General features: G+C 44.7%; 1 protein-coding gene across 1 annotated transcript in view; it reads right to left on the bottom strand.

Moving 5' to 3' along the window:
• Positions 1 to 26,974, bottom strand: part of LOC141252891 (uncharacterized) — a 73,924-nt gene that overhangs the window by 20,118 nt on the left and 26,832 nt on the right. Inside the window, exon 2 of the mRNA XM_073670649.1 lies at positions 8,061 to 8,180. Within this exon, the coding sequence (XP_073526750.1) occupies positions 8,061 to 8,180 (120 nt within the window). The remainder of the gene's footprint in view (positions 1 to 8,060; positions 8,181 to 26,974) is intronic.

Genomic DNA, 26,974 nt, shown 5'->3' on the forward strand with positions numbered 1-26,974 from the left:
CCACGGAACGCCTTGGGTTAGATTGTCTACCTTCGCCCACCCTTCTATAGAAAGTAAGGTTTTTGAAAACAAAGTTAACTCACCATCTAAGTGCCCTTTTAGAGATTTTTCTGCCCCCAAGATTTCCCATTGTAAGTTCCTGGTATGCATCTAGGCCCATTAGACGCCCAGGATACAGGCAGTCATGGAGCCTAGGAGGGACATTGCTTTCCGCAGAGTCAGAGGGGTGGTCCCTTACTTGAGATATCAGAGCTACGATTTTCTGAATTTTCTCTGCTGGAAGAAGACACTCCTGATTTCTCAAATCTATTAAAATGCCCAGATATTCTTGTACCAGGTCCGACTCAGTCTTGGACCTTTTTTAGGTTCAAAAGCCAGCCTAAGTTCATCAAGGAATCCATAACCCTTGCTGGTTAGTCCTTGCAATGATGGCAAGAACTGCCTATTATCAGAAAATCATCCAGGTACGGGGTAATCAGAATGTTTTGCTCGCTGAGGTGAGCCATTACCTGCGCCACTATCTTGGTGAAAACACGTGGGGCTATGGCTAGACCAAATGGGAGGGCCGAGTACTGGTAGTGTTTGACTATCCCCTCTATCGTTATTGCTACCCTTCGGAATTTCTGATAATTTTTGTGGATGGGGAGGTGATAATAGGCATCCTTTAGATCCAGGACAGCCATAAAACAGTCTGGAAACAACTTTTACTGACGACTATATTGATTCCATCTTGAAGGTTTGAACCTTCAGAAATTTGTTCAATTTTTTTTCAGGTTTATGATTGTCCTAAAAGTCCCATCCGTTTTTTTCCTCAGGGGAGTAGAATCCTTCGCCTTTCTCCTGGGTAGGGACTTCTTGAAGGACTGCTCTCCATATTAGGCCTAGAATTTCTTGTTCCAGTGCTAACTGTTCTACAGCGGAGGGACCTCTTGGGGGTTATGACAAAGTTTGGTGGGGGAATGGAATGAAACTGAAATTTTAGACCTGATTTTATTAGGTCTAAAATCCAAGAGCTGCCTTGATATCTTTTCCCAGGCTAGGGAAATTGAATTCCCTCACAGGGAATGGAACACAGCTTCGATTTTGTTTGGGGGGTCTCCTAGCCAGCATTTAAGCCAGAGGGCCCATCTGGATGTGTTCGAGAAACCCGCTGCCCTGGCTGACAGCCTAACCGAGTCAGCTGACGCATCTGCCAGGAAAGCTGCTGTGCCTTTCATTACAGGGATGGAGCCTAATATATTGTCCCTGGATGTTTTGCCTTTTAGCGGTGTCTCCAGTTGGTTTAGCTAGACAATTAATGATCTGGCCGTACATGTGGCAGCTACTGTGGGTTTCAACCCTCCCCCTGCGGCCTCCCAAGCCCCTTTTAGGAAGGTATCCGCTTTTTTGTCCATTGGATCCTTCAGTACCACCATGTCCTCAAACGGCAGGGAAAATTTCCTAGAGGCTTTAGCGATTGCCACATCGCATTTTGGTGCTTTTTCCCCAAAATGAACACACTGGGTCCTCAAAAGGGTACTTCCTCTTAGGGGACAAGAGGCTCTTTCTTCCCGTTTTATTCCACTCTTTCAATCAGGGAGTGGACTTTGTCATTGAGAGGGAAACCTCTTCTTTACTGTTGTTCCAGGCCACTGAACATCATGTCCTGAAGTGATTTCTTGGGACGATGATCTACCAACCCCCATAGTGGACCTGACTGCTTTAATTAACCCCTTAAGGACCCTGGGATTTTCAGTTTTTGCTCCCCTTGTTCCCAGAGCCATTTATTTATTTTTTGGTCAATATGGCCGTGTGCGGGCTTATTTTTTTGCGGGACGACTTGTACTTTTTGAACAACATTACTGGTTTTACCATATCATGTACGGAAAAAAAATTCCAAGTGCGGTGAAATTGCAAATAAAGTGCAATATCACAGATTTTTTTTTTTTTTTTTTTTTTTTTTTACCACGTTCACTGAATGCTAAAACTGACCTGCCATTTTTAACTCTCCAGGTCATTACGAGTTTGTAGATACCATGTATAGGTTCTTTTTTATTTAAGTAGTAAAAAAAATCCAAAGTTTGCAAAAAAAAAAAATGGCGCCATTTTCCAAGACCCATAGCGCCTCCATTTTTCGGGATCTGGGGCCGGGTAAAGGCTTATTTTTTGAACGCCGAGCTGAAGTTTTTATTGATACCATTTTGGGGGGTAGATCCGATGTTTTGATCGCCCATTACTGCAATCATAGAATCATAGAATGGTAGAGTTGGAAGGGACCTCCTGGGTCATCTGGTCCAACCCCCTGCTCAAAGCAGGATTCACTAGATCATCTCAGACAGATGTCTGTCCAGCCTCTGTTTGAAGACGTCCATTGAAGGGGAACTCACCACCTCTCGTGGCAGCCTGTTCCACTCATTAATCACCCTAACTGTCAAAAAGTTTTTTCTAATATCTAATCTGTGTCTCCTCCCATTTAGTTTCATCCCATTGCTTCTAGTCTTTCCTTGTGCAAATGAGAATAAAGATGATCCTTCTACAATGTGACAGCCCTTGACATTTGTAGACAGCTATTAAGTCTCCTCTCAGTCTTCTTTTTTGCAAGCTAAACATTCCCAAATCCTGCAACCGTTCCTCATAGGACATGGTTTGCAGACCAGTCACCATTCTGGTCGCTCTTCTCTGAACTTGCTCCAGTTTGTCGATGTCTTTTTTAAAATGTGGTGCCCAAAACTGTACACAGTATTCCAGATGAGGTCTGACCAAAGAGGAGTAAAGACCGATAATGACTTCACGTGATCTAGACTGTATGCTTCTGTTAATACATCCCAGAATTGTATTTGCCTTTTTTGCTGCTGCATCACACTGTTGACTCATGTTCAGTCTATGATCTATTAGTATACCTAAGTCTTTTTCACATGTACTGTTGCTTAGCTCTATTCCTCCCATTCTGTATATGCTTTTTTCATTTTTATTGCCCAGATGTAGTACTTTGCATTTTTCCCTGTTAAAAACCATTCTGTTGGTTGCTGCCCACTGCTCCAATTTATTTAGGTCTTTTTGAATCCTCTCTCTCTCTTCTCTAGTATTAGCTATCCCTCCTAGCTTTGTGTCATCAGCAAATTTAATCAGTTTACCCTCAATTCCTTCATCTAAATCATTGATAAAGATGTTGAACAATACAGGTCCCAGGACGGAGCCCTGTGGTACCCCACTTGAGACATTCATCCAGCTGGATGTGAAGCCATTTACAACCACCCTTTGAGTCCGATCACTAAGCCAGTTATGAATCCACCTAACAGTTGCCTGGTCCATTGCATACTTGGTCATTTTTTCAATAAGGATGATGTGAGATACTTTGTCAAATGCTTTGCTGAAGTCAAGATATACTATATCTACAGCATTTCCCTGATCCACCCAGTCAGTGATTCTGTCATAGAAGGAAATTAAGTTAGTCTGACATGACTTGTTAGTTACAAACCCATGCTGACTCTGGTTAATCACTTCATTCTTATCCATGTACTTACATACATGTTGTTTAATAATTTGTTCAAAGATCTTTCCTGGTATAGAAGTCAGACTCACCGGCCTATAGTTCCCTGGGTCCACCTTCTTCCCCTTTTTGAAGATTGGAGAAGAGCAAATGTTGTTCCTCTCCAGTCTTCTGGGACTTCTCCTGTTCTCCAAGAATTTTCAAAGATTATGGAGAGTGGTTCTAAAATTTCTTCTACAATCTCCTTCAGTACTCTGGGGTGTAATTCATCTGGACCTGGAGACTTGAACTCATTTATGTTAGCTAAATATTCCCTCACAATCTTTCTGTTTACAGATAACTTGGATTCCTCTGTTCCTTTAAAAGGACAGTGAAGATCAGTTGATGTTACATTTTCTTTCTGAGAGAAAACAGATGCAAAATAGGAATTAAAAAGTTCGGCCTTCTCAACATCCTCTCTTACCATTTCTCCATTTTCATCCTGTAAAAATCCTATAGCATCTTTGACTTTTCTTTTACTTTTGACATACCCCCAAAATCCTTTTTTATTGCTTTTGACATCTCTTGCAAGCCTTAATTCATTGTCAGCTTTAGCTAACCTGATACGTGCCCTGCAGGATCTGCAGACTGCATTATAATCTTCTTTAGATATGCCTCCCTCTTTCCATTTAATAAACATTTCTTTCTTTCTTTTTAGCATGTGTTTAAGTTCTGTGTTCATCCATCCTGGTTTCCTTAAATGCTTCCCATTCTTCCTACTTTTCGGGATTGTTAACGATTGTGCTTTGAGAATCTCATTTTTAAAAATTTCCCATCCTTCCTGGACATTTTTGTCCTTAAGGACATCCAGCCATTGGATCCTTCCTATTCTCTTTCTGAGTCTCTTAAAATCTGCCTTTCTAAAATCTAACCTTGAAGTTTGAGTCTTCACATGTCTTCCTCCTCTAGTTATCCAAAATTCTATAATAGCATGATCGCTGCCTCCTAGGGTCCCAGCCACCTTTACCTCCTCAACCATTTCCTCCCTGTTTATAAGGATTAGATCCAAAGTAGCAGATCCCCTTGTTTTCTCCCCTACCTTTTGGAAGATAAAGTTGTCAGCAAGAGAGGATAAGAATTTGCTTGACCTGTTAGTTTTACTTGAGAGAGATTCCCAACAAATGTCTGGATAGTTGAAATCTCCCATGACCACTACGTCATATTTTTTGGAGAACTTGGTCATTTGATACATAAAGAGTTCATCCATATCTTCAGCTTGCCCAGGTGGCCTGTAGTAAATGCCTACAATGGTGTCCTTTCCGTTGTTCTCTCCTTGTATTCTTACCCAAACAGTTTCCACAGAACTCCCAGTCTCTGAAGCTTCAATCTCTGTGCAGATATACGCTTTTCTAACATATGTTGCAATGTTGCGGCCACCAAAAAACGTAATTCTGGCATTTAGAATTTTTTTTCTCGTTATACAATTTACCGATCAGATTAAATTTTTTTTTATATTGATGGATCGGGCGATTCTGACCGCGGCGATATCAAATGTGTGTTTTTTTTTTATTTTGAATGGGGCGATTTAAACACACACACGCACACACACACACACTAGCTATTGAACCCGTTATACGCCCGGGTGGCGAGCATTTTTTATTGGTATATGGTCTCCTATGGTCTCCCATGCTGGTATGTGCTGCCCCCCTCCTTGTATTTGTGCTGCCCCCATTCTGGTATATGTGGCCCCTACATCCCTTTCACACTGTAAACATATACAAAAAAAATATAAACACTTACTCACCTTTCTTCTCTGTACTCCAGCGCTGCTGCGTCCTGTTCTGCCGGAGGTCGGGGGAGGAATCCAGCACCGGAGAACCGCGCTGTCCGGTGCCATTTTGCTGAAGACACACTGTAAATGTGTCTTCAGTAAAATGGAGCCGGAGAGCGCTATGAGCACACGCCGATCCGACGCCTCACTCCTGCCCCAGCCTCCTGCGGAGAGGCGCCGCAGCAACGCTCCTCCCGGTCAGGTAAGTATGCAAGTATGGCGCCGGAGATCGTGGTATGCTTTCAGTGCCTACGCATGCCGCGATCTCCAGCGCCATACACCTCCTCTTACCTGTAACGGCTGATGCCTGCTACTGTCTGGAGCCAGACTGTGCGTCACGTATGCGCAGTCTATCGAGGCTTCAGACAGAGGTATGCATCCACGGATAATATAATATAATATATTTTGCTTGCTTCTATAGTCTCCATAGGAGACTAGAAGCAGCAACTGTCCGATCTCCTCTGCTACATAGAGGCGATGAGCAGATCACCTCTAAGTAGCAGAAATGCTCCTGTTCTATGAGCACTCATAGCGATCAGTACATGACAACCACTGGGGTCTGCTGCAGACCCAGGGTTGTCATGACCACCCATCGGTGACCCGGGGTCACCGATGGGCGGGGTAAGTGACACGCTTCCGGCGCTGTTAAATGCCGCTGTCAGAAATTGACAGCGGCATTTAACATGTTAACAGCCGCGGGTGGATCGTGATTCCACCCGCAGCTGTTGCGAGCACATGTCAGCTGTATAAATCAGGGTGATAACCTGGTGTGTACTATTACGCCCCAGGCTTCAAAGGGGTTAAATTATCCATTCCTTTTATGGGGAAACCGCTGCATCCACCTCCATCCCCAGAGGAGGATGAAGATGAGAAGGATGAATCTGAATCTACCCCCTTCTCGTCTGGACTGCTAGACCCCGATACCAGGGACAGGTTCCTGGTTTTTCCCTCCCCTCTGAAAGGATTTAAAGGTATTTTCTACCTGGGATTGAATCAAGGTTCTGAGCTCTGAGGCGAACTTAGGGGTCTCCTCGCAGATTGTCTGTTCAATACAAGAGCTGCAGTCTTTTCTTACATGTAATGGGGAACTCTTCTGCGCAAATTGCACAGGTCCTGTATTTGCCCGTACTCTTCCTTCCCTGATGAGAGAAGAAAAAGAGGGGGGGACCCCAATTACAAAGTGAACTTTCACAAAGACCACTTACCATCCTGATAGAAGAGGGGAGTCCCAGATTAGGAGGGGAAACCACTCCTGCAGATGGGTTTTTCCTCGGGATTGACACCACACTGGAGTCCTTGCTGCGCTGAGATGACCTGACAGAAAGCCCGCTTCGGCTGTTACCGTGCTGATGACGGGAAGGGTCTTTCTGTAGTCCTGCCTCTTTCTCGCGCTTCTTTCCTTGCTGATGCTGCTGCAGCGAGTGGAGGTGTAAGGACTGCACCTCCAGCTCGCTCAGCTAGTGCCAGAGTGCATTAAGAAGCACTTTCCCAGTGCTTGCTCCCAGTATTTAAACCCCTGGGGGGACCCCTCCCCCCCTCCAGCTGTGTCAGGCCTTGATTGTTTTAATCAGCCGGCCGTGCTTGCAGGACCTTTGTGCACCGCGCCCCCCATAGGGATCATGTGCGCACCTCTACCATCGTAGAGAAGTGTCCTTATATGGAGACGCTCCACTCAATGCTTGGGGGGAGGGGGGTGGGGGACAACACTGTACGGGGCACAGGGAGCACGCCACGGCTCTGTCTGCCATAGGGCTTCCGCGCACGCGCCTGGCCTCTCTGATCTCCCAGTGGTGCACTGCGGCCCACGTCCTAGTGAGGCGCCCATCGCGCACACTCGCATGCGCTGTGGGACCCGGAAGTCCAAGGCCTACTCACCACCCTGGGCAAGCCGTCACCGCCGGAAGACGAAGCGGATCTGCAGCTGATGCTGCCTCCTTCAATCTCTGCGCCGCATCTTACCGCCACCCTGGAGGCCCACTGACCTCAGCGGTGGCGTTTCAGGCAACCGCACCAGCCGAGGCAGGGAACTCCCGCTGCCTGAGCCGGTCTGGCCAGACCTGGTATCTCATCATGATCGGTCATTTGGAATTCTTCAGGTATGTCTCTTGTTGAATCACTGTAGGTCCTGGTCAAGGACAGGAAACGAACTGACGCGGGAAAGAGGTACCGCCCTTTTTTATCTGTAGGTTGCCTGTCCTTTAAGGGAGGATCCCCTCCCTTCGGGATGCAGTCATGGGGGAAGGAGAAAAGCTCAACGTCGGAATGTAGCCACAAAGAGCCTGGTCAACATGACTTTGTAAAGTAAATACATGGCTATAATACTGATTACATTGTTGCCTTTGGAGGAAGTAATATGCTTTGTTTGATCACCATTTGAAGTTTTCTACCAATAAGATTCCGGTGCACAGAAGCCAGATAGAACCAGTGCACTACTCCCTGTCTGTTTTGTTTTCCCAGCCCCTCTGCTCGCTTCTAGTGCTTCTCGCTTCGAAATTGCAACAGTGAACTATAAACAGGAGACGCAGGTGACTGAAAAAGCAGTGACCCATCATTCACAGACAGGCTGATTTGCCTGATAAGGGCGAGAAGCCCCAGTATACAGTCTGATCCCTGTGCACTGAAATCTTACTAGCATAAAACTTCAAATGCAGCTTTCAAAATTGTGGTGACAAGTTCTTTAAGCCCTTTAAAAGGTGCATTACACTACCCTTTACAGCAGTGGCAGGTTTTCAACATGATAAACTTTATGGTTTACAATCAACAATCACAAGATATCATTACCTGCATCTGTCTCCATAGCTACAGAATCCATTCTTGAAGTGTCGGCAAACTGGAATATACTTTGTTTCATGGGAGAATCGGCAATTTGTGCCCCATCTACAAGCACCTCGTAAAAACGCTCTATTAAGCCAAGAATTAAAATTGTTAAAAATTGCTTATTGTATAAAATGTAGAATTAATAAGACATGAACATTCCTATGAAGCCAACTTCTGTCCATACAATGGCTGGTAAGGTAGGACATGTGACCAATACAGTCCATCTACCTCCTCCAATAGAAGAAATGCCACTTTCCCTTATGAGGAGTTTTACAATTAGGAGGCAGCGGATGGACAGTTCTGGTCACAAGCTCCTTCACCAGCATCGTTTTAGGCCTCCTTCAGACATCTGCTTAAAGAAAAAACAAACAAAAATAACCAAAATACGCATGCGTAAGACGGTCTGTTTTCACAATCAGTGTGGTTTTCTTTTGGCCATCCATGTGTAATGTGCCGGAAAAGAGTGCAGAATAGAAATGAAAGCTTTTTAGGTGTTAAGATGTGCAGATAGATTAAGCTACACATGCAAGGCACAATGTACATATATTGACCTAAAGTAAAAGAAAAAAGTGGGGTCGCCCCATTTTTGGCAACCAGCAAAGGTAAAAGCAGTCAACTATGAGCAGATATCAGGCTAGGAAGGTCCAGGGTTACTGGGCTCTTCCTAGCCCGCAGCAGCCTCAGAAGTGGTGCATCACAGTAGATGCCGCTTTGGCTTCGTGCATTGGCAATCGGGGTAATGGGCTTATATCAGTTGTGTCCAAAAACACAGCTGGCATCAAGCTCTGGTGTTCATGCTAGGGGGTCTATCAGGCAACACCATTACAAACTAATAATTAAATATTACACACACACACACTTATTTAAAAAAGAAAAAATTCCCATGCAGGTCCGACGTAGTCCAGGGCTTCCCACGACGTTCTATGAATCCAACTCACTCACGCTGCACTCCACGAGACCCGGCAACAGAAAAGCAGTTGTTACTGAAACCACCGCTCTTCAGTCGCCAGGTCTCAGAGCGCAGCGTAAGCCGGATTCAGGAAACGTAGAAAGCACTGGGCTAAGTTGGCGCTTTTTTTTTTTTTTTAAATAAATTTGTGAACAAGGGACAGCGTGTTTTTATTGCTTTTTTACGTTAAGGTTTTTATTTGTGGACTACGTCAGATTCCCTTAACTACACCAGACCTGCGTGTGATTTTTATTTTCTCTTTTAATCAAATTTTTGATTCAGGGAAACAATTTGGTAGAGTTTTTTTTTTTTTTTTAATTTTTGTGTGGGTGTTTTTTTTTTTGTTTTTTTTTTATTATTACTGGATTAGTAATGGGGGTGTTTGATAGACATCTCTCCATTAACACCACTAGGGCTTGAGGTCAGCTGTGAATTGACCAAAAACACAGCTGACAATCTAAGCACCATTAGGGCTCTTTCACGCGTCTGTGTCCGGTATGTGTGGTGACCGTTTCCACACGTACTGGAGACAAACACACGTTGACCCATTCAAATGAATGGGTCTGCACATGTCAGCACGCTTCCAATGATGAGAGTAGAGTGTCTGCTCCTGCAGTGTCCAACTGTAAAAAAAAAACAAAAAAAAACAAAACAAACCTTATATTCACCTTTTCTAAGTGTCCTACGCTGTAATCCATGAGACTGTTCATGCCGAAGAGCATGATGCGCTGCAGTGAGCGGACCCCGGAGCTGCACTCAGCGAGTGACAGGACACTCGACCGCTGCAGCAGTCATTCTTCCCGGCGTGATCGGTCACATGGATTACAGCGGGGGACACTTAGGAAAGGGGAGTATAAGGTTTGTTTTGTTTTTATTTTCTTATTTTTATAGTTGGACACTGCGGGAGCAGACTACTACTCATCATTGTCTGTGCTGGTGTTCATCGCAGCATTCAGCACCGGGAACAGCGCTAACTGTACACAGATTCCCAAGAACCGGTATGCGCCGCACAGTGACAACTTGGAATAATGAATGTTTTCTAAATATGTTGATTAACCTTTATGTGGACCCTGTGGCTTGTTGACTCACAAAACAGGAGTACAAACTATGCAAATTCATTGAATAATCAAACAATGAGACCTGAGCGCTGCTCTCTTCCCCCCAACCTGTGACTTAGGACCTTAGCCAAATATGTAAACAAACAAATGTTTTTCTGTACTGCTGCAAAGAGATTTAAGACAGAAATTGAAAGCCTTCACAAGGAAAATCAAAGACGAGATGCTCTTAGCACCATCAGCTTGGTAGCATGGCTTTACCCAAAGAGACACAGATTTGGATTCTACAGGATTCTAGCCTAAGAGTATCTTGCCCTTGCTGGAAAAATACATATCTGCTCCATTGACCCTCAGAGCCCATGGATACATTTGGGGAGACCAGGTTGGGACCCTTGGGTCTCCTGGCCTTGTACCTCAATGAACTGCTAGCTTCTTAAGCTTGCCGCTAGCTTCTCTCTGTGGGAGCCTGCCAGAAGTGGAGGGCTACTGGTTGAGGTAGTTGGCCCTAGAAGTCCCAAAGTCGCAGCTGTTCTATCCCAGCGATACCACATGTTTCTTTTTTACGTTTTTGTTGCTTTTACACCAACTATTTTATAGAATATATATATATATATATATATATATATATATATATATATATATATATATATATATATATATATATATATATATATATATATATATATATATATATATATATATATATATATATATATATATATATATATATATATATATATATATATATATATATATATATATATATATATATTAGTTTTTGCATCGCTATATTCCAAGAGCTATAACCATTTTATTTCTCCCCTTTCGAAGCTTTATGGCAGTTTTTTTGTGGGACAAGATTACTTTTGGCAATACCATTTTTTATTTTCATTTGACTTTGAGTCTTATTCAACTTTTTGTTCGCCTGTATGATGAAAAAACATAGTTTGCCACATTTTTACGGTGCTCACTGAAGAGGTTAACTAGTGTGAGAATTTTTTTAGGTTTGGTTTCGCTGCATCCAGAACAATCCAATGTGTGCTTTTTTTTTACATAAATATATTTACTGGTAAAATATTTTCTTTATTGTTTGATTTTTTATTTTGTGATTAAATATTTGTACAATTTTTTTTTGTAATTTAATAATAGTTTTTATTTTTATAGCGCAAACATATTCCGAAGCACTTTACAAATTTTAGGGGGGACATATACAGACAATACAGAATAAGCATATCTCGTATCAAAAGGAGTGCGGGCCCTGCTCGCAAGCTTACAGTCTATGAGGAAATGGGGGAGACACGAGGTAAAAAAGTACATATATTGTATAATGCAGCCTTGATATACTAAATAGGATAAAATAATAATACATGGACTGGTCGCCAGCCAGTATGTGTACAGTCCTGACCGAGGCTATTATGTGCATGGTTGGTATGAACCTGAAGAAGATTTTAATATGGGGGAAAACTGGGATGGACAGAGTGTGTTTAGGCGATACGCCAGTCTAAAGAAATGTGTTTTTAGGGTTCGCTTGAAACTGTGGGTATTGGGAATTAATCGAACTGTCCTGGGTAGTGCATTCCAAAGAATTGGCGCAGCACGCGAGACATCTTAGAGACGGGAGTGGGAAGTTTGGATTATGGAGGATTTTAATTTTAAGTCATTTGCAGAATGGAGGGCACGTGTAGGGTGGTAGACAGACAAGGGAGGAGATGTGGGGGGGGGGTACTGAAGCATGGAGCGCTTTGTAGGTAAGCGTGATAAGGTTAAATTGAACTCTATATTGGATGGGCAACCAATGCAATGACTGGCACAGGGAAGAGGCATCGGTGTAGCGGTTGCCGAGGAATATGATCCTGGCTGCTGTGTTAAGGACGGATTGGAGAGGGGAGAGTTTAGTAAGAGGGAGACCAATTAGTAGAGCGTTGCAATAGTCAAGACGAGAATGAATAAGAGCTACAGTAAGAGTTTTTGCCGAGTCAAAGGTGAGAAAAGCCCTGATTCTTGAGATGTTTTTGGAGGTGTAGATGACATGAACGAGCGAGTGATTTGATGTGAGGAGTAAAAGAAAGATCTGAATCAAAAATGACCCCAAGACAGCGGGCTTGTTGCTGGGGAGTAATGGTTGAGCCACAAACGGAAATGACAATATCGGGCACAGGTAGGTTAGTGGAGGGAGGAAAGACGAGTAGTTCACTTTTTAACAGATTCAGTTTTAGGTAGAGGGAGGACATAATGAAAGACACAGCAGAAAGACAATCACTAGTCTTTTGTAGTAATGCAGGGGTGATGTCCAGAGCAGAGGTGTATAATTGGGTGTCATCAGCATAGAGATGGTACTGAAAACCGAATCTGCTGATTGTTTGTCCAATAGGAGCGTTGTATAAGGAGAAAAGAAGGGGGCATAGGACTGATCCTTGAGGAACCCCGACAGTAAGGGGGAAGTAGGGAGGAGGAGGAGCCGGCAAAAGAAACAGAGAAGGAGCGGTCAGAGAGATAGGAGGAGAACCAGGAGAGAACAGTGTCCTTGAGGCCAATAGTGCGGAGCATAGTGAGGAGGAGCTGGTGATCCACAGTGTCGAATGCTGCAGAGAGATCCAGGAGAATCAGCAGGGAGTAGTGACCATTAGATTTAGCTGTTAGTAAATCATTAGAGACTTTAGAGAGAGCAGTTTCAGTAGAATGTAAAGAGCGGAAACCAGATTGTAAAGGGTCAAGAAGAGAGTTATCTGAGAGATAGCGGATGAGACAGGAGTGGACCAGGCATTCCAGGAGTTTAGAGCTAAAGGGAAGATTGGAAACAGGTCTGTAGTTGGCTGTGCAGTTCTGGTCAAGGGATGGTTTTTTAAGTAATGGTTGTATGCTGGCGTGTTTAAAAGAAGAGGGAAAGATACCAGATGAGAGGGAAAGGTTGAAAATTTTAGTTAGGCGAGTGGTGACAGCTGGAGCAAGGGACTGAAGGAGATGTGAGGGAATAGGATCACTGGTGCAGGTGGTAGGGCGAGAAGATGCAAGGAGCCTGATCACTTCATCTTCCGTGACTGGCTCGAAGTCAGAAAGTGAGCAAGATACAATGTGGCGGGGGAGAGCATGCATAACATTTGGGGATTGGGAGAATATTTCCTGTCGGATATGGTCAATTTTTTCTTTGAAATAATTGGCCAGATCGTCAGCGCTGAGGTCGGTGGTCGGGGTCTGTGTTTGATTGAGGAGAGAATGAAACGTGTCAAAGTCGTTTAGGATTATTAGAAAGTGAGATGATGAGGTTGTTAAAGTAGGTTTGTTTGGAGAGGTGAAGGGCAGAGTTATATGTTTTCAGCATAAATTTATAATGGAGGAAATCTTCGGGCAGATTTGATTTTCTCCACAGCCGTTCAGCGCACCTGGAGTACCTCTGGAGAATACGTGTTTGAGGCGTGTGCCAGGGTTGTCGCCGTCTATGCTGAATTTTTCTTTGTGTAGGAGGGGCGGCTTCATCCAGGGCGCATAGCATTATTTTGTTATAATGCTTCAATGCAGACTCGGGACATGAGAGGGAGGAGATTGGGGCGAATGATGATTGCAAGCTTTTTATAAATTTCTGGGTGTTAATGGCGCGAATATTTCTGTAAGTGTGGAAAGTGGGGGGGGGTCTTGAGTAGAGTCACAGTTCTTGACAGAGAATGAAAGAAGATTATGGTCAGAGTGGAAGGGGAGAGTTAGTAAAGTCATGTACTGAGCAAAGCCGAGAGAAGATCAGGTCCAATGTGTTCCTGTCTTCATGTGTAGGAGAATTAGCAAGCTGTGAAAGGCCGAAGGAGGAGGTTAGTGATAAAAGATGTGTGGCACATGGGGAAAGAGAATCGCCAATTGAGATGTTAAAATCTCCCATGATTATCGTGGGGATGTCGCAGGATAGAAAATTTGGAAGCCAGGCAGCGAAGTGATCCAGGATTTGACGGGGGGGACCTGTTGGGCGATAGACAACCGCCACTCGCAGGGAGAAGGGCCGGTAGAGTGACTGTGTGGGCCTCAAGACGGGAAGATAAGGGAGGGTACAGGGGGGGGGGGGGTGAATAACCTGAAAAGTACATTTTGTTGAAAGAAGCCGACCAACACCTCCCCCTGTTCTGTTGTCAGGTCGCGGGGTATGAGAGAAATGTAGACCACCATAGGAGAGAGCTGCAGCTGCGGTGGTGTCCGACTGCTGGATCCAGGTTTCAGTGAGAGCCAGAAGGTTGAGGGAATTAGAGAGGAAAAAGTCATGGATGTAAGAGTTTATTACAAGCTGAGCGCGCATTCCAAAGGGCACAGTTGAATGAGACAGAAGATATGCAGGGAATATTAATGAGATTAGCAGGGTTTCTGAATTTAACAGGGAAAGTTAGTGTTATTATTACTGGAGGGTCCTGGGTTGGGAAAAATATCACCTGCGACTAATAGAAGGAAGATACAGAGAGTGAGCAGATGGTTGAGTGATTTGTGAGAGCGTTTCCTGTGTTGTATGGTGGGAATGAATGGATCTGCGTGGTATAACATTGTGAAGAGAGCATGACAACTGTACATAGGAGAAGAGAGGAGAGAGGGGTTAATATGGATGAAGTGTGCCGAATTTGTGGGAGAACGGTGAATGTGGATGATTGTAGCAGCCAGAATATAAATGGCACAGATACAAATGGTGAATACTGTTTGCCAAAAAGATGACCTGGAAGCAAGTTTGTTTAATTGTCTTGCATGTCTTACCTGTCTCCTGCCCTGTGCAACTGCCATTTTCTAACTGCCGCGGCACTTTGATAAATTATGGCACTTCGATATAGTATGCATAAATGCCCCCGCATAAATGCTGCCCCTTGGCTATGTCTCAATATATAGGGACGTATCTGCTTAGATCTACAGATTTATCTCGTTAGCAATCCATCAACTAGTTTAAGACAACAGGAGACAATAAAACTGCAGAAAAAAAAAAAAAAAAAGACTGGCAACTCTACATGGATCATAAACTCTTAAAGTAAGTGTGATGACCTTAAAGTATCATGGATTAAACAACCTAGAGGAGTGAGAAATATATACCAGTGATAGGCTGCAGAGCATTGCATGGAGGAACAAGGCAGCAACTTTGTTACTTTAAATTAGTCCTTCTATGGGACAAACATGGTGTTCCGATTGCTCGTACAATGCATTGTACCTGTTAGTGCTGCATTGACAAAAGCATCTTAGACCATGTTCTGAGCATGGTCCAACAGGCTTGATATAGTCTGGGGACCCGGGTGTAGTCATGACTACCTCAGATTGCCGTGGCAATGGTCAGGCTATCGCAATATTGTCGCAAGGGTGTAGATCAGACGGGAGAAGGAGCCCCCTCCCTGCCTCCTAAATGCTGTGATCAATACTGATCACCACATTTAGGAGGCTAAAATGCCTGGGGCGCCGTAGGCATCATTCCTGGCACTGACTCCAAGTCTCAGCTATAACTTAAGCAGAGTTCCCAGCAGCGATCACGTGTCAAAGGTCGGAAACCCCTTCCCATTTATTACATAGGGGCATGACAAAGGTCGAAGGAGTTAAGTGCAGTGCCTACAAGTGTATGATATGTACGAGAGTTTAGCAATTAGGTTTCCACTGAAATCCAGGTGTAGTCATCTGTGGCAGCCATCCTTAACCAGACATTTTAAAATCCTTTTGCACATATGCTCTACTACGTCATGAACAGAAGCAAAAGAAAAAATACATCAGCTCACGCTGTCCAGGTATCGGTCAATCTAAAAAGGGTGCAGTGTATGAACGGAGACCACAGGCTGGCAGCTGGGTGAAAGCAATCAGGTAGAAGGCAGGAAGACATCCAGGAACCACAATCGAAAGATGGAAAGGACTCTAAAAACATTAGTAGCCAGGTCCATATTTGTCTCTAGGCACTGGAGGTCTGGTGGTGGGATGCAGGCGGCAGATAAAAATTTCCCTCCCTCCTCCAAACTAACGAAACCAGCGTATTTTTGGAGGAGTGAAGGGGAGCGCCGTAATCATTTGTATTTGTCTCTTTAAAGACACGAATACAAACCTCTCAGTACGTAAACACTTCCGGGCAGAGGTGTATCTAAGTCTTCTAGCACCCGGGGCAAGAATTCAGTTTGGTGCCCCCCCTATCCACCCTCCTTCCCCAGCACATATGCGATTTGCACACTAAGGCCACAGCCCCACTATCAGTATTTGGTCAGTATTTTTTCTAAGGAGTGGGAGCCAAAACCAGGAGTGGGTGATCAATGCAGACTTGGTGACTTGTTTCTATTATACCGTTTCTCTGATTGTGCCTCACCTGGTCTTGGCTCCCACTCCTGAGAAAAAAAATAATGACCAAACAATGATAGTGGGGCCGTTGCCTTAGTCACATGCCGACGAGCTGCTCTTCCTAATTCTGAGAGAAGCAGGAAGAAAAGGGCATTGTCATGTGACCCCAAGTATGAAAATTTCTAGTGAGTGAAGTGGCCACGTGATGACTGATGGAACCTGCAAGCAGAGCAGAATCCTGACAGTGAGGATATTACATGCTGTTAGAATTGACTACAAGGCTTTAATTTTATAATTAAAAGGGCTCATCATGGTTTGAGATGAAAGTCTGCAGTGACTGTATGTGACTGCAGTCTTCTGAATTCTCACAGTGCATGCACTGCTCACTTTTAGGATTCTCCCTTGCTGTGGCAAGAGTGGATGGTCATGTCACCACAAGTTTGAGATTTGTATACTTCTGGCCACATTCTGCCTAGATGTGTCCTGCCTCGCTCAATTCATTTCCATTGAGTGAGGCCACGCATGTCTAGTCAGCACGACTGCATGTATTCAAATCACGGCACGAGAAAATCCTAAAAGCGTGCAGTGCGCACATAGAATGACTGCAGACTCATCATAAACGTGAACAACATCTTTAATGCTCCTAACAAATAACAAAAATGACAGCATCATAAACATTTACATCCAGGTACCTGATCGATGACGTTGTCTCTGGAGTCGCTCTTTTTCTTCCTCTTGTCCAGTCTCCATAGCCCGTCTGCACACTTCCATCTTCTCCAGTCTTCTGCTACGCATCCCCACACGATGCCCTTAAAGATAATTTTATTCAGGAGCATTATAATGCTCCTATCTGCCCTACGCTGAGCCCCTGCGTAAATAATTGCCCCTCACTATATTCCCTGCACAAAATATGACCCCCACACTGTACATGCCCTCCATACTGCCCTCTCCTTTCCATACTGGGCCCATCTTCACACTGTCCTCTCACTGTGTCCCCCCTATAGGGCCCAGTCTCTGTACTGTACCCCCTCATCACACTCCCCCTTTTTAGCATACTGCCCCCTCCATGCTACACCCACTTCTCAGTCTCTATTCTGTGCCCACTCACTCCCCCCCCCACTGTCTCCTCACACTATTCCCCTCAATAGTCTCCTTACACGTTTATCCTACCTCCTCATATTTCCTCCTCACACATCCCCCAACCCCCCTAATGTGTCTGCACCCATCCCCACACTGAAAAAATATGCCCCCCTGCACAAATAAATATGCCCTCCCACACACCCCCCCCCCCCCCCCGGGCTCAATCTTCGGTGTCTTCAGCTCCATAGACACAGGAGCACTTGCCATCGATGGTCTTCTCTCCTGTGGTCGCCAGCCGATCACGTGACCTGGGCATGCTGCTGACGTCGCTCTAAGCAGACGGTCAGATTCAATTGTACTTGCGCCTGAAAGACACAAGTACAATTGAACGCTGGAAGCCAACACGCTGCAGCTTTTCTGAGCGGGCTGTCAGCTTGATGCCAGCTCAGAACGTCCGAATCCCAGTCTGGGGGGGCGGCAGAATGCAGCCACCGGGGTAGATAACTCGCACCGCTCCTGTCGATCACAGTATTTCTGGGACAAGCAGAGGTAAGAACGCCCCTCTTGCCTTGGATCGGAGACCCCACGATGTGTGGGCGGGGTCACAATCGTTGCCATGGTGACCTAATGTAGTCATGACAACATTCGGGTCACCAGGCATCAGGAAGTTGGATAGACGTGCACTGCACACAATCTAAATTGTGTTTGCAGGGCTGACAAACAGCATAGCATATGGGGATGCTTCCGCATCCCTATGCTACACAAGCGATCAGCCTGCAAAAAATTTAAGTCCCATGGTGGGACAAAGTGTAAAAGTAAAAAAGTGTCAAAGTGAAAACATTAAAGAAAAATCGACAATTCCTTAATTGTTATTGTTCATTCTGCCTACAAAAAATAAGAAAAAGCGATCAAAAAAAGTCATGTGCCCGAAAATGGTACCAATAAAAAAGTCAAGTTGTCCAGCAAAAAACAAGCCCTTACATGACTGCCAGCCGAAATATGGAAAAATGATTGCATAAACTAGTCTTTGAAAAAAAAAACAAAAAAACAAAACATCTTTTTGTGTGTGACAGCTACCAAACCTAAAAAGCCGATATGAATCTGGTACTGCACCGACCCGAAGAATAAAGTCGTCTAATCACTTATAAAACACGATGAACGGCGTAGAAAATAAACGCTTCAGTTAGGGTTGTGATGGGATTTTTTCAAAAGTAAAAGGGGGGAAAAAAAACACCAAAACATGATATAGCGACTAGTGTTGAGCGCAAGTACTCACTACAGAGTTTGTATCGGGTGCTTGGGTATACACCGAGTATCGCGGATACTCGCGTGACATGCTCGAGTTTCTGCCCATATTTTTCGCAGCTGTTTCGCAGCCAAAAAAACCTCAAGATTGCGGCAGGTAGGCTTTTTTTTGGGTGTCTAACAACCGTGAAACATGCGGGTCAGGACACACCATGTTGACATGTCTTTTTGCGTTGCACGAGCCGCAAAATGTGCCACATTGTCAGTGTGACACGTTACCGGCGCCTGGGAACCAGCGTACAGTTAGCGCTGTTCCCAAGCGCCTGGTGCTGAACGCTGCTGGGGAGAATGACTCGCTGAGTGCATCTCCAGGACCCGCTCACTGGAATGAGTCATTCTCCCTGGAGTGAGCGGTCAGATGGGTTACATCGGGGGACATCTTCAGATAGATGAATATAAGTATTTTTTTTTTTTTTAATTCTTTTTTTTTTTTTACACCAGGACACAGTTGGAGCAGAATACTACTCTCAAAATTGTCCCTTTCTTGTGTTGATCACAGAGCCGGCAGGGGACAATGATGAGGGCACCATCGCTGACTGCTCACAAGCATCACGTGACCCCCAGCAGCAGCCGACTCTTACTTCTGCTGATGTCAAGTTGGACGTGACCCAGTGACGCACTCACCGGTGATTGATGAGGATCCTGCATGTCCAATTCATGCAGGATCCTCATTTCCCCTGACAGTCAGAGCCCCCCCCATTCCTAGACTGTTGAAACTGGTGGGTGTGGCCAAATTTAGTCTAATGTGTATGTGGGCCTTAACTACAGTCGGTATGAGCACATGACATCTTTTAGAAGTCTGCTTATTCCTTGAATTGTTTAGATGGAAGATGCTTCGGGATACAGTCATTTTGTCCTGAAGCGTCTGATTGTTTTGTGACATTTTAGCCACCATTTTTTTAATTTAAATTTATTTAATAAACCAGTTAGCGGTTTCCAAGCGGAAGCCAGCCATATAATGTGCCAGTCATTTTATATTTTTATTTTTCTTAGTGGTTTTATATCTTAGGGGGTTTAAAAAAATAGAATTAGACTTACCGGTAATTCGGTTTCTAATAACCACCACGACAGCACCAAAGGAGGATGTCACCCCACCCTAATAGGGACAGGAAACACAAAGAGGTTAAATAGCCCCTCCCTCATCCTCCCTCCAGTGTTTTTATAAAGGACCACACAAGTATGGATGCTTCAAATGATAATTTATTCAAATTAAATAATTGGCAAACCAAGCCTGGGAGGGAATTACCAGTGCTGTTGTGGTGGTTATTAGAAACCGAATTACCGGTAAGTCTAATTCTATTTTCTCCAATAACCCCACGACAGCACCAAAGGAGGAGTACCAAAGACTCATGTTTAGGGAGGGACAATGGCCTAAAGCACTTTCCACCCAAAGGCTAAGTCTTTAATGGACATTAAGTTTAGTTTGTAACGCTTGGTGAAGGTATGGACCGAAGACCATGTAGCTGCTCTGCATATCTGCTCGAGGGAAGCGCTAGCCTTTTCTGCCCAGGAGACGGACATGGCTCTTGTAGAGTGTGCTTTCAGTTTCTCTGGTGGTGAGAGATTTTGGATCTGCTATGATTCCACAATTGCTTTCTTGATCCAAGTAGCAATGGTAACCTTTGAGACCTTTTTCCCTCTGTTCTGTCCAAATGGCTGAATAAAGAGGTTCTGATCTTTTCTCCAGGCCTCTGTCCTCTGGAGGTAGTGAAGAACAACCCGTCTTACATCCAAAGTATGGTATTCTTCTTCGCTTTTATTTTTTGGGTCTTGACAGAAGGAAGGCAGAATTATCTCCTGAGACCTATGAAAGTCTGAGACTACCTTTGGTAAGAAAGATGGGTCCAATTGTAGAATAATCCTATCATCCAGGATTCTCAGATAAGGGTCATTCACTGAGAAGGCTTGGATTTCTCCTACTCTTCTAGCAGTGGTAATTGCTATTAGAAATGTTGTTTCCCAAGCTAATTTATCCAGCTCTATTGAGGCCAAAGGTTCAAATGGTGGTAGTGTCAGACCTTTAAGGACGATATGAAGATCCCAGGAGAGAACGTGGTTAATTATTCTGGGACGCAGACGAGGAGCTGCCGTCATGAACCTTTTTACCCATCGGTGTTCGGCAAGGCTCTGGTCGAAGTAGATACTCAGTGCCGCAATCTGAACTTTGAGGGTGCTGGGTCTAAGACCCTTCTCCAGCCCTTCTTGTAGAAAATCCAAGATCTGGGTCATGTCAGGATGCCGAAGATCTGGTACATTTGGTTTATACCATGCTAGGAAGGTCTTCCCTATCTTGCTGTATATGGCGTTTGTGATTTGTTTCCTACTTTTTTGTAGGGTATGAATTACTCGGTCTGAGAGCCCTCTAGCCTTCAGGATTGTGAATTCAGAAGCCAGGCTGCTAGATGGAGGTTCTCTGGGTCTGGATGGAGTATTGGACCCTGATGGAGAAAGTTTCTGGTTGCTGGTAGAATGAGGGGTCCCTCTATGCTTAAATTGTTTAGTGCACAGAACCAACAACTTTTGGGCCAAAGCGGGGTTATCAAGATTATCTTGACCTCCTCGGTCCTTACTTTCTGTAAGGTTCTGGGTAGCAATGGAATTGGGGGAAAGGTGTAAGCCAGATGGAAACGCCATGAGTGAGCAAATGCATCTATCCCCAGGCATGCGTCGTCTGGATCTAGGGAGAAGTATTTTTCTGCCTTGGTGTTCTGGCGTCTTGCAAAGAGGTCCACCTCCGGATGACCCCATCGTTTGGTCAGCATGTGGAAAATGTCCGAGTCCAGCTCCCATTCTCCCGGATGGATATTCCTTCTGCTCAGAAAGTCGGCTTGGGTGTTGTCTGAGCCTTTTATGTGCAACTCTGATAAGGAATGAAGATGTCCTTCTGCCCAGAAGAATATTCTTGCCAAGATACTCTTTAGATTCTCGCACCTTGTGCTCCCTTGATGAGATAGATGAGCTACGGTAGTCATGTTGTCGGAGTAGACTTTTTACACGTTTGCCCGTAATGATTGGAGCCGATATCTTGAGTGCTTCCTCCATTGCCTTTAATTCGCGGAAGTTGGAGGATTTCTTGCTGGTTTCTTTTGTCCAGACCCCTTGGAAGGGGGGTTTGAGCAACAACGGCTCCCCATCCTGTTTGGCTGGCATCTACCGTGACTGTTATCAGAGGGAACTGAGACCATGGAACCCCTATTCTTAGGTTCCTTGGGTTGAGCCAGCATGATAGGGATGTTTTCACATAATGAGGGATCATGATCTTCCTGTCTAGTGAGTTTGGGGATCCGTCCCACTGTGCAAGAATGTGAGTCTGCAAAACTCTGGTGTGAGCCTGAGCCCAGGCTACAGATTGAATGCAGGCTGTCATGGAGCCGAGGGTTGACATGGCAGACCTTAGGGACACTCTGTTCAGGGTCTTTAGATTCGATATCTTGGATCTCAAGAGTATCTGTTTGTCCTTTGGTAGGAAGGAGGTTTGTCTGGCGGAATCTAGTAGAACCCCCAGGAACGTTTTTTCTGTGGCAGGGACCAGGTCTGACTTTTCATGATTCATCAACCACCCTAGGGTGGTCAGGATCTGGATTGTTCTTTGCAGACCTTTCTGGAGTGATTCTACCGAGGGACTTACTAGTAAGAAGTCGTCGAGGTAGGGAATGATGTAGATTTTCTCTTTCCTGATTGAAGCCACTACTTCTGACATAATTTTGGTGAATATTCTTGGTGCTGAAGATATCCCGAACGGCAATACGTTGAATTGGAAGTGTAACGTCTGATCCTCTTGAACCACAGCAAACCTTAGAAATTTTCGGTATGTTGGATGTATAGGGACGTGATAGTATGCGTCCTGTAAGTCTATGGTTGCCATCACATACCCCTGCCCTATTAAGGGAACTGCTGATTTGATGGACTCCATCTTGAATCTTTGGTAGACAATGTACTGGTTTAAGGGTTTCAGATTTATTATTATTCTGCATGTGCCGTTTGGTTTCTTTATCATAAACAGGCGTGAATAGTGGCCTGTGTATCTTTCTGTTTTTTTGGAACTGGTGAAATAGCCCCCAAGGATAGTAGGTCTTTTAGGCCGGACATCAGAGCGGTTTTTAGTCTTGGAGAGGTTAGATGAGTTATCCTTACCTCTTTTGGGAGGATGAGGAGAATTCGATCTTTACCCCTTCTTGAATTACATTTAAGACCCATTGATTGGAGCAGATCTTTTGCCATTGGGGAAGGTATTTCATGATTCATCCCCCCACTGCACTGGCGTCACCGCTTCTGTGGTCGTTGTCCTTTTGGGGAAAAAAATATTCCTATCTTTACCCCCTTTGGGGTAGCTCCATCGACCGGACTTGCCCTTCCCCCTGTATTGGGAATTCTGTTCCCGAGGGGGGCGAAAGGGGGTCTTCTTATAGTGTCTGGGTTCAGGCAAGGATTTCTTTTTGTCAGCCGCCTTTTCCAGGAGGTCGTCAAGGGCCTGGCCAAACATATATTCTCCCTTGAAGGGAATAGAACAAAGTTTTATTTTAGAGGCCACATCAAAGCTCCACGATTTCAGCCATAGTGCTCGCCTTGTGGAGTTTGATAGGGCTGCTGCCCTGGCGGTTACCCTCATGGATTCTGCTGAAGCATCCGCCAGGAAGTCGGTGGCTTTCTGCAGTAAAGGTAGGGAAGCTTGTATCTCCTCTCTGGATGTGCCCATAGCCAGGTGTTCTTCAAGCTGGTTGAGCCATCTTGACATGGACCATGCAACACATGTGGAGACTACATTTGTGTTCATAAGGACTGCTGATGTTTCCCAGGATTTCTTGAGAAGGCTGTCCATCTTACGGTCCAGAGGATCTTTTAGTTGGGAGGAATCTTCGAATGGCAATACTGTTTTTTTTTTTTTTTTTTAGCTACTCTTGCCACTTGAATGTCGACCTTGGGTATCTCTGTCCAACATTTTGTGGTTTCTTCATCTACGGGAAACCTATTTTTCATTTCCGCTGGTGTATTCAGCCGTCTTTCAGGGTTTTCCCCATTTGTCCAGGATTAGATCCTGAATGTTTTTATGTATCGGGAACACCATCCTTTTCTTTGAACGAAGACCACCGAACATCTCTTCCTGGACTGATCTAGTGGGCTTCTCTTCTTCCACTTCCATAGTTCTTCTTACTGCTGAGGGGAGGTCTTCCATAAATTCCATTGAAAAATAATATTTCTTATTTTCCGCACCTTCCTCTGCTGAACTAAGTTCACCTTCCTCTGTAGGGTCTTCTGGAAGGAATGTCTCGTCCTGGGAGTCCGAGTCTCCTCTTTCTTCCAGGGAAATTTTCCTCTTTTTTGCCTTTGGAGGCGAATCAGAAGTAGATCGGGAAAAGGAGGCCAATGAAGACTGAATCTCCTGCCGGACTATCCCTTTGATTTCGTCCATAAGGGACGGCTGCTCTTCCCTCAATCTTTTCTGTGCATTTCTGGCATAAAGATTTTTTGCTGGAAGAAGACAGTTTTTTTTGAACATATAGCACACTTCCGGCTAGATTTATTTCCTGGTGCAGGATCCTTTTCCCCCTAAAAAAGAGGGAGAAGGGTAATTAAATATTAATTCTAACCTGCACCTAGGAAAGGACCCCCAGTGCAGTGCCAGACCTACTGGGACTGGAATCGCGCTGGGCTCCACAGACATGGCAAAGATAGACTTCTGACATCCAATGTAGCAAACAAATGGATTAGGTCCTACCTTAGCTGTCTTCAGTCCAGGGCTGTTATATAGGCGACTGGACTCAGCGCTCCTCCCCTTCCCTGGGGAGGGGAGGGGGGTGTAGCTCCTCCCCCTGGGTCCAATTTGGTGAAGCAGGAACACCTGCGATCACCTGCAGGGTTATTCATTTATTTCCCCCTTTTCTCCCTCTTTTTTTTTTTTTTTCTTTTTGTAACAGACCGAAAGTGACGTCAGGGACCCATTTCCGGTGTCCCACACAACTTTCCGTCCGCTTCCTGGTTTTTTGCATTCCAGGGTGGAACCCATACCGGAAGTGACGTTCGGCGGTCCGTGTCACTTCCGGGATTCCACACATGGTGCTCCGCTACGGAGACCGCCGGAGGCCGCTTAGAGGGGGGAAGAGGAGCAGGGCTGGAGAGCTCGACGAGGCCTGCAGCCCGACACCCATAAGGCCTTACCCGCAGGCGCGGACACGGTGGGGACAGGAGTCCCGAGTCCCAGAGGAGACGGGAGCAGCATCAGGGAAGGGGGAGAAAACTGTCCGGTCCCAGCTGCCCGGCTTAAACAGGTATGTCAGGCGTCTGCCGCCGGCACAGAGCACCCCGGATGACCTCTTCATCCCAATAGGGAAAGGAAAAACCACTGGAGGGAGGATGAGGGAGGGGCTATTTAACCTCTTTGTGTTTCCTGTCCCTATTAGGGTTGGGTGACATCCTCCTTTGGTGCTGTCGTGGGGTTATTGGAGAAAAATCTAAGCGCCCCCAAATCTAAAAAGACTGAAGGTAGGAACAGAATGTCATTAATTTTCAGCATTTTTTCCAAGCGGGTTACAGAGTGGATCTGCCTGAAAAAGACGCTGTGTGCACACACTTTTAGTCTGCCTGATCAGTAGGAGGCACAGTTGCTTAAAGTGCCTAGGGCAGCATGAATGCCAAGTAGAGCTGTTAGTAACTATTAAACTATCAAAAGGGAGGAAAAAAAAAATAAAAATTAAAAAAACCTACATCTACGCCTTTCAAGCATAAAAGGCTCTGAATCATAGCATTAATCTCTCTTCAACATATTTCCCTTAGATACATTCAGGTATGTATGCATGGACTGCATACAAACCATATTCCATCCACACTATCAATAGGGTGGGATAAATGGATACAAAAATATATATTATATTATATTATATACATAATATTACCAAAATAGTAAAGATATAAACAATGCCCTATTAGGGTATGTGACCACAATGCAGATTTTAAGCAGAAATTTCCTGAGCGTTTTTTCCTCTCCCTGGCAGAAAAAAAAAAAGCACGCAGATTTTAACAAGCGTTTTTGCCAGGGCAAAGCGTTTAAGCGTTTTTTCAAGCGCTTTTAAGCATCACCTGGAAAAGGGCTTGACAAGTTGGTCACTTAATATAAATCCATGCAACTGGCATGGATTTATATTGTGTAACCAAGATTTCTGCTTAAAATACTGCACCTACTATAATACATACATACATACATACATACATACATACATACTGGAGAAGAGGAGACTCTCCTCCAACCCGGGCCGTCGAGGAGAGAGGACACCGCTGGGAGCAGACCGGGAGCCGCCAGAGAGCTACGTATGAATTTTTTTTATTCTTTAACTTGCAGGTACCATGGTACCCGGGTTGGAGGAGAGTCTCCCCTTCTCCAGACCCGGGTACCATCCGCGCACTGAACTGCATAACATCCGCATGTATCCATGCGGATGGTTTTGCGGTTCAATGCAAGTCAATGGCGGCGATTTTACCACGAAATCGCACAATTGTGCTTCAGATTTTTCCACAATGATCATCCGCAGCGGAAATTTCCTCATGTGCACAGCACATGCGGATCATTAGGAAACATGGCAGACATCTTAAGTGATTAAATCCGCATCGTGGGCGCACAGCCTTACTGTAATCAGCTAGGTCATATAATCTCAATAGTACAGTACATCAGTTTCTCAAACTGTCAGGGCTATAACACCATTTTTTGCATATTCATCATGGTTATATGACAGATTTAGCGACGTGGCATAGATTTAACAGTCCTTCCAGAGGTGGAGACTGCCATTGGCTATGTTTACACATATTGGGTTTAACTTTTTTTTCCTGCAGATTTTTATGCAAATTTTCAGCTGCGTTTTGCAGTACCAGTACCAAAGTCTGAGAAACCAGAATTCTCTGTTCACACATCTTGCTTTTTTGTGGTTACGTATTTTGTGCCTTGGTTGGGTTTTTGGAGAATAGAGCATGTCATTTCTTTCAGCCTTTTTCACCCATAGGAAGTAATGGGTGGTGAAAAACGCATAGAAAAAACACAGCAAAACCAGCCTTTGACGCAGCTGATTACCTGCCAGAGATCAGACCCTAACATGTGTGAACATAGCCTTAGTGTTTTAAAGCTCGTGAGTCAAACCGGATTTTGTACATGGAGACTTAAGCACTATTGGGTCTGAATTCTAAGACTTATATACTGTACTATAAAGATTTTTTTATTTATTATTTATATAGCGCCATTGATTCCA

The sequence above is a fragment of the Phyllobates terribilis genome, unplaced genomic scaffold (genome assembly GCF_046119375.1).
Source record: "Phyllobates terribilis strain yellow unplaced genomic scaffold, ASM4611937v1 Scaffold_2__4_contigs__length_985480577, whole genome shotgun sequence".
NCBI lineage: Eukaryota > Metazoa > Chordata > Amphibia > Anura > Dendrobatidae > Phyllobates > Phyllobates terribilis.